This window comes from Gavialis gangeticus, unplaced genomic scaffold (assembly GCF_001723915.1).
Source record: "Gavialis gangeticus isolate Ggan-Ray unplaced genomic scaffold, GavGan_comp1, whole genome shotgun sequence".
Lineage (NCBI taxonomy): Eukaryota > Metazoa > Chordata > Crocodylia > Gavialidae > Gavialis > Gavialis gangeticus.
In genome coordinates this window covers 6,749,661-6,758,505 of record NW_017728993.1, presented here as the reverse complement: position 1 = coordinate 6,758,505, position 8,845 = coordinate 6,749,661, and the positions used below count along the sequence as shown (strand labels likewise).

The following is an 8,845-nucleotide window of genomic DNA, read 5'->3' as shown; positions in this document are numbered from 1 at the left end:
TGTGGCTCCCAGAAAGGTGATCCACCACTGTGTATGTGCATCTGAGTGCATAATTTTAAGATTTGCAGAAATAATTGTGTCCGTTGTGCCTTGGTTTTCTATTAGAAGGACCATGTGCATATTTTATACAGTTATTTAGTTATTGTCTGAATATACGTAGTTGCATAACAGAGCCAGTTCAGTCAAAATCTAATGGGAGACTTTAAAAATCATGGAATCATAGAAAATTAGGGTTGGAAGGGACCTCCGGAGGTCATCTAGTCCAACTGCCTGCTCAGAGCAGGACCATTCCCAACTAGATCCTTTTAGCCAGGAAATAAGAAACAAATAAGAAACAAAAACTAGTATTGGTCTTAATATGGCAAAATCTGCTTAATGTAATCTTCATTAATCATTGTTTCCAGCTTACAGCTAACACTTATTTACAGCTTTTGTTCTTTTATTTTTGTTTTAAATGGTAAAGTATGGTTAGAATGCAAAGAATAACATCAAGTTCTTCAAAAAGTTCAAGGAATTTGTGATAGAAAGCCTGATCCAGAACTTACGGATCTCTGTGGAAGTCTGTAAGCTCCACTGGGTTTTGTTCGGGGCCATTGAACTAAATAACTCCGCAGAAGGAGCAAAAAAAGTTACAAGTTTGGAATACACTCAGCTGCAGGGCTTTGCACAAAGTCTTGTTAATTGTTGGGAGTAGTGCAGATGCGAGTTGCCAAGAAATTGTTATTAATCTCTTTAATATAGTTACCTTTAAAAAGGGAAACTCGTCTCAGTTACCATGACCCCAGTTAACATGTGCTCATGGAACATGCATGTTGCATCTGGAGCTATGGACCTAATTATTGTATACCACTCACAGAAATTACAAATCTAAATCAGTCTGGCAGAAGTGAACAAACTGACAAAACCCTCCATCACATAACTGTATATTTGCATGTTCTTTTGAGTCCAGAGCTAAGGCAAAAAGAAATTATCCATGTAACTATAAAGCACATGGTGCTGCATAGGAAATCAGAGTTGCTTTTATGCCACCTTGCTGTGCAGTACAAAAAGCTGTGCATATGCAGTACAGCTTAATATCAGTAAATCCTGCATTTAGACTGGAATCCTGCAAAAACTTACATAAGCTTAATGTTAAGATCATGAGTAATTCTATAAGTTATTCAATGAAGTTACTCAAATACTTAAGGATTAGCATGTTGATGAGCATTTGTGGGACTGGATCATAGCACCTAATGCTGTGGGCCTTACAGCTAAGTTGTAGCACTGATCCTGCAATGATTTATACACGTATGTGCAGACCCAAAGAAGCCAATATGATTATTCACTGTGCAGAAATGTGTGGATAGATGTTACATTTCTAGCACTGTAATTGCCCCGTAGTGCTACAGTAGTCAAAGGAACTGACGTGTGATGTCCAAAGTAGCACTACGGAAGTGGTTCCTGGACAAAACAGGAACTTCCCTTTAGTGCTACATTTTGGAGCTTCATAGGTAGTGTCTGTCCTGTGCATTGTAGCACTTCGGTCTCGTGGTTTACTGACATCCTACAGTGCTCTGTTCCCACCCCTTCCCCCAGCTCTGAGGAGAGAGCAGAGTGGAGAATCACTGAGCACACCTGCCTGCTCCCCTGCCTGCTTCCCCTGGGCACTTTTACACGTGGTCAGGGGGGCAGCACTTTAATTAAAGTGGCTCTGAGACACCTGCCATTTTGAAATGCATGGACACTGATACATGAGACACATGAGGCTGCTGGAGCATGGTAATTACCACACTCCAGCAGACTCAATTAACCGAGCCTGCTCTGATGTGCTGTCATTGCAGTGCATTGGAGCAGCTTGTGCACTCACGTACAGGCACCTCCTGTGAATACAGGACTGGGGCCTGTGTTGCTTGCAGTGAGTGGGATTGTGGCCCCCCTGAGACTGGGTTGTTGGCATGGTGCTGGGCTTGCCTGCACTGAGTAGAGCTGCAAACCCACTGTGGGTGGACCTAGTTCTTGTCCCATTCAGACAGCCCAGGCCTAGAGGGAGCTCCAGCTCCAGTGGGGGTGGATGGGAGCAAAGAAGTAGGGTCAAGCTGCTGCCTGGCTGAAGAGCATGTTGTCAGATGCCTTTGCAGTGGCTATAGTGCTTCAGCTGGAGGGCTCTGCACTTCTGTCTGTGTCTCACGCAGCTACCTTTTTGGTAGCCCTTCCAAGTGCTGCAGCACTTGTCATGCTACAAATACATGTCTGTCCACTGACAAGGTTAAGCAGATGTATAAGCCTTTGCAGGATCAGAGCCGAAGGATGGCAGGATTAGGTCCTTAGTATGTTTTGAAACCTCCCCGTTTCTGGCCAATGAGTGCAATTAATTGTACTCTCAATGGCATAAGCCCATGAATGCTTCTTTTGGTTTCATGGAATTATGTTGACTGCTGTAAAAATATTTTTGCCCAAACCATATGATGTGCACACATTGAGAGAGTGCTTCCGAGCATATTTACCCATCTTTCTCTGTAAGTATTTACTTTATATAGTATTACATTTCCTCAGGAGATTGTATGTGCATTGTATTTGATTAAATATCCAACATGTTTTACTAAGCAATGTGTTTTGATTCAGCAGATGGTGACCTTTACTAAATGAAGTCTCTGTTTTTAAATCCGATATGTTTGTAGGCAATATTCTTGATGGGATTTTGTAGAGACATCCTTAACTACAGTTACACTAGCATGACAGTAGATGGAACAAGGAGCTCTTGTGCAGAATCATTTAAACCCTTATGTTTTAGCTAGTTATTGTGGGGCAGAAACTTCCCTGCTGGGAGATTATCCCACAGATGCCCACAGATGTGGGGTTTCTTTTTTCAAGTATCTTACATTAGCCACTATTTGTGATTTAAGGTATTAAACTGAGTGGAGAAGTTTTGTTCCTTCCTTAATTCAGAGATGATCTGCCATAAAGAGGGAAGCATTTCATCAAGTCACATTCAATATAAATTAAATATACTGCTTGGTATATACACTGTAGCAGTGGCTTAAAGCTTATTTCAGCTTTAAGCTTCCTAATTTTAAATGCAGACTATTTCTAATACTTTTGAAGACCAGGAGAGTTCTGAGTGTGTGAGCAATGCAGAATCCATGCCAAAGCAGTCACTTGGCTTCAGTTCAGGAAGATATCTAAGCACACAAAGGGCTTTAGATATTCGAGTCCCCCCAGTGAAGTTGGAAGCATGCTTAAATACCTTATTAAATCATGGCCTTAGCTTCTACTGATGGCTAGTCTAATCTAAAAATAGCCTAAGATTAGGTACATTAGTACCATATCTTCTTACAACATGTACCAAGCAAAGTTTTTGACACGTTCCTAGTTGCTTTAACAGATTTCCTGCTGTGATATATCATCTGTATGACTTGTTAACATAAACAGAATCTACGTTCTTAACTATTTCTGTTCTTATTTGTCATAATTAAACTCATTAGGCGGTATGCATTTTAAAGTGAGCATTTCTTAGTGCTAAATACAAATAAAAATATGAATTTCCTTTTATCAGCTTATACCGTGGCCTTTTTAAACATGCATATACAGTTTGTGTTCCCTTATGATGTGACAAATGGGTGCATTTACCCAGTAATGGATCCAGGAACAGGGCTGGAGGGTGTAGCCTCCCAATTTGGCTGCGCTATGCACATGCAGTGAGCTGTGAACTCACTGCTTGGTCAGCAGGGGCTTCTGCTGAGCTCTGTCACCAGTGAGCTTACCCAGAGGATGAAAATTTGCTGTTTACTCTTCCCCTTCCTCCCTTTCCCCCTGAATTCAGCAGTAGGGGAAAGGAAAGGACTAGCAGTGGTAGCACTCACCCTCTGCTTCAGAGCCACGTGAAAACAGGGGCTCCAGCCAGACCCTGCACTGAGAGCTCACACGTGGCACAGCCAAAGTGTGTTGCGGCTGCTACTCTGGTTCCACCCCTGTATTGAGCTAAAATAAAAGTGTGCCTAGGCAGACAGATGTTCAGTCTTTATTCACACAGGAATTACTGAAATACTGAATTTCTAAAAGTTGTGAAGGGCAGAATTTTACCTTAAAAATAGGAAAAGTTATTTCAGGTGTTAGTAAGTGGTTTTGATTCTTCTCTAATGTGTTGAATTGTCCATGCATTTAAAAGAAAATACCAAGACATCCTGTTGAATATAGGGCACGCGCCTGCAAAGCATTTAAGTATTATTTAATTTTAAGTATATGTTACAATACATACAATGGAAATTAATTGGACTGCTAATTCTTCAAGTCAAATCCTTGCTTAAGTATTTTGCTTTCTTGGGCTGGATTACTAAACACTCGGCATTATATACCTGGGACATGTGTTTGCCTCCCCTGTCGCCATTCTCCACCTCCTCACACAAAGCGCAGGAAGAGAGCAGATGTTGTTTTCTTATTTCAAATGCGTACTTTTATGTTTAAAGATACAATATTACTTGTCAGCTGTGGTTCTTAAGTAAAGTAGCTTTATATTGGAAATATAGCCATTAAATAAGAGATGAGCACTAAAATATGTCTCTTTTTCTAGCCTGAAACTTTTGAGCACCTTTTTATCAAGCATCCCGGAGCAGTGTCATTTGGGCCTCTTCTACTGGAGCCAGAAATAGTATTGGAAGACATCAGTGTTGCTAAAGCTCTGAAAAATGAAGACAAGCAAGATTTTTTAGCAGTCAATTCAGTGTTCACAAAGATTCAAGACTCAGAGCATGACTCTGCTTGTTCTAGCAGCCATTTCAATAGTAACAGTTTATCTGGGGATTCTCATGATGGCCAAGTCAAGGAAGGAGATACGAGGCAGTCCAACATCAAATATGCTACAATTATGAGTAACTCCAAATCAAATGGGCTTTATGAACAGCAAAATAATCTAAGTAGTTCTTTTGTTGGATGCTTCCCAGGTGAAGATTCCTTAGTTACTGCCCCTTTTTCTAGTAGTTCTTGGGAGGTGGGGAATGATGCATTACTCATATTACCTGACCAACATCCATGCCAACCCAGCAAAACTCTCTCCCTTTCCCGTGTTTCTTCGGAGGGCTTTTCAGAACCTTCAAACCAGGATGACGCCTTTCCTGATGGAGACAGCCCTGAGCGGAGCCTTTATTACTTGGGGTTAACATCCATCAAAAAAAAAGGAAATGACATTTTTTTAACAGAGAATTCCAGAGTAATGCCTAAACTGGACACACATGATGTATTCAAAGACCTGGGTTTTCTTCAGGATAGTTCTTCTAATTTAAATCCCTTTATCAAAAATAACTTTAAGTATAAAACTTCTGTTAAAACTTTCATACCGTACATGCCACAGTTTCAGTCAACCTCAGTGAAACTGCAAGAGATGACAGAGAACAAAACTTAAGTCATAACACCAAGGGGTAGATTTCTAGCAGATTGATATTGTTAACATTTTTTAAGTATCAATAACTTCCCCTCCACCTTCAGGAATACACTTAAAATTACTAGCTATGGGTTGCTCACACTTTTAAAATTGTGTGCCTAGTTCCACAATTGAGTTCCCTAAATCATCAAGAGAAAAACCATTTGTTGGCTTAATTTTCACACCCAGACACCTACACCTAATTAGGATTTTAATTTCCACATTTGGTTGCATTCACAGTAGCATTTCATGCCAAGTTGGCTGTTGCTGGTGCTTGCTGTTCCTGTTTTTCTGAGCACCCAAGTGAAGAATTGGATGTCCTGTTGCAGACATTCAGATACGAAGACTGGATTGGTTCCTGTTGTAAGGCTATCAGAAGTGGTATTTGATTTAATTTGATTTAACTTTATTTAAAACAGTCTTTGTTACAGCTCTGTCCATAGATCATATCCTGGCCTATGGCGCATTTCTGGATCAGGGTCCTTGGCAAACTTAAAACTCTCCTGAATCAAAAGTGATTGTGGGGAACGTGCATGCCCACCAGACCTCCCTCCTTCAGGGAAACTATTGCAGTGGTGGAACTGAAAGCTGCTGCTGAGGTGACAATGCTTGCCTAACATCCAGGGGTTAACGTTGCTGGTTATCACTTAGCATTCACAACAGATGGTCCCAAAATGGAACAGATAAGCAGAGGGCTGGACAAGGCCTCATCTGGCAGAGAAGCTCCCAATCTCAACAGTGATCAGAGAAAGGCAAAGCCCAACAAAATATTCTAAACATGCTTAACGAGCTCTTTGGAGAAGGTAGTGTTTTTTTTATCCCCTCCCAATTTGCATCAGCTGGAGCAACATGAGATGTACAGCTCTCGTTGCCCTGGGGCTGGAGTAGCCTATGCATCCCCAGCTGCAGTGGGAGATGTGACCAGGATGCATATACTCAGTGTGACCTACCTGTTCCCTTTTCCAGACATATGGATTAGATCCATTCATGCTGTGGATTGGACCCAGTTCTACACCTGCATGGTCTGTTTCAGATCAGAGCTGTGCAATACGGGGACAAATTTTTGGGGAGTCATGAATGTGCCTTCTCCATATTCACAGACACCTGCTTGTGGCACGTGTGTACCTATATTGCATACAGAGACCCATGCAGAAGTTGTTCACCATTTAAGAGCAAAATGTTAAAAATATATTATACTATGTGAACAACATAGGAAGAGCATGCCCTCATCTCAGTCTGGAGTGCTGAGAGCTTCCTCTCCAGTTTAAATGTGATGTAACTTGATATATAGAGAGCACTGAATCCATTAATTGTATTTTCTAGTGTTGGGCCAGGTAGTGTGCAAAACCCCAGCATATTCATGATGGGTGATAATGTATATAAGCCAGTTGTTTAGATGGCATCTGTAGTAAAGGGTGTATGGGAGAAGGCAGGCAGTGCTGCATCATTAGTTGGTTTAAAACTTAAAATACTTGTACTTAATTTAAATCATGGAAAAGAAAAGGGTTACCAATATAACATCTAGCAATGCAAACTATTATAGGAAAACATGTGTGTGCTAAATAGTACATCAGTGTACAAGTTTTTCCCCAAATAGGAAAAGGTATCAGTAGCTGAAGGTATACATTAATGCATTAAAATACAGGGAGTCATACTTTTGGGGTTCACAACATCCCCATTTGTAGTGTTCGTCCATGTAAACAAATGTATCTGGAACTAAAATGGGCACATTTTGGAGACCCATTTGGAAATTAGGTTCTTCACCTTTTTTTGGTGAAGTTACCAGTAAAAAACTATTTCATGAGACCCCTTTAAATAAAAAGGAAGGAAGCACAGTCTCACATCACTGGAAATGACTAGTAGCCTTAGCCCAGATGTCATTCCTGGCTGAGCTGGTTCCTCCAAGTAAGCTTGAGGAAGTCACTTCATCTCCTGCCTCACTTCAGCCAGCAGACAGGCTGGCTAGGATGTAGGATATCTGAGAAAACCAGGTGTATCTCAGTTGGATTTTTTTGATAAACAGATTGCAAAGCAAAATAAAAATCCAAGCTCATTCTTCAACCAAATACATTTTTTCTACTCTATCATTAATAAATATTTTTATATTCAGAATGTTATAATTAACTATTTTGAACTACTTCTAAATAGTATATATAAGAGCATTATGTTTACATATATTGTTTCAAAACTTAATCTAAACAAAAGCACCATAAATGAGTTTAAAAGCAAACCTTTGAGCTGTACAGAAACACGGTATTTAAATATTAGCATTAGGAAATACTAGACTATGAAAAGAATTTGAGCAAATGTAAACCTACATTTTAATTTTGAGACCTGCTTTTTTAAAAAAAAATATTGGATTAATTTTTCAAAACTATGTAGGTCATTTTGGCCTGCCTATTATCAATATGAACATATTAGCCACCAACAGCTTTGTTTGACATTCACTCCTTGCTACACAAATACTTCATCACGTGGATAATCAATGAATAAATTATATACATGACGGTAATTGTAGATTATGTACTGGGAACAACGATAGGGTAGTGGAAATTACCGTATCTCAGATGGAGGCAAAACTTAGGCTTTGGAAACCAGGGACAGAGTATTGAAAGAGCAGACACGTGACATTGTCTGATTAATCTGGGATGTAACAGGCAAGGTATTTTCATTTGAGATTGTGAAATATGAATATCATTGTGCAACTCATTAGTCAGATCTCATTTATAATGTTGTTCACAATTCTGGGCACTTCATTTAAATTAGAATATGTAGAAAAGGGCTACTAGGAGATCAAGAGACTGGAGAACCTCCTTTATGAGAGGAGATTTAAAAGTCATAAAAGACCCTGTACAGTACTTAAATGCATTTGTAACTCAAGTATGTGAATATTTCCAGTGACTTCACAGCTACTAAGGGCTTTCCAAGGATTGGGGTCTTAATCACCTGTTGATTTTATAACTGTGTATTAGAACATAAATTAGTTAAGCTTTTTTACCTCTCTCTGAAATAACCTGGGTAAATTTTGTGACTCGTTTGGAATCCTCATACCTTCCAGATCTCTACGAATCCCTTCATTTCTCTTATAGCAGTGCTGATTAACTGAGAACATTGTGCCTTACCATTTATACACTGCTTGGCTGTCTTGCCACACAATAGCCAGGATACTCAAATCAAAGTGTGAAATGGAAGCATTTGGGGTCTGGTTTTCAGAAATGAAGAGCATCCACAACTCCCATTGAAGCTGCTAGGGGTTTCAGATGTTGCCTCTGAAATCCAGCTGCCACTTCTAGGGTACTTTTGTGTTTTTTGTGGAAGAAGTCTACTGAGCCTGACATAGCAAGTTATCATCCATAAAAATTAGTTGTCTGAGTATTTTTAATTCCCTACACCACATGTAAGGAATATGGCAACTATTAAGCTGAGCTCCCTATGTAATCAAGGGGGGGGGGG

The 8,845-nt window shown here is 40.0% G+C and overlaps 1 protein-coding gene across 3 annotated transcripts in view; it reads left to right on the top strand.

Moving 5' to 3' along the window:
* The window catches only part of LEPR (leptin receptor), a 73,445-nt gene extending 65,712 nt beyond the window's left edge, over nt 1-7,733 (top strand). For 2 of the 3 annotated variants that reach the window (XM_019528438.1, XM_019528437.1), the window contains exon 18: nt 4,547-7,733. In XM_019528438.1, the coding sequence (XP_019383983.1) occupies nt 4,547-5,374 (828 nt within the window). In that variant the 3' untranslated portion in view covers nt 5,375-7,733. Of the gene's footprint in view, nt 1-16; nt 1,649-4,546 lie in introns of those variants that run through there. The other variant, XR_002099626.1, reaches the window with a different exon arrangement.
* Nucleotides 7,734-8,845: the final 1,112 nt, after the last annotated feature.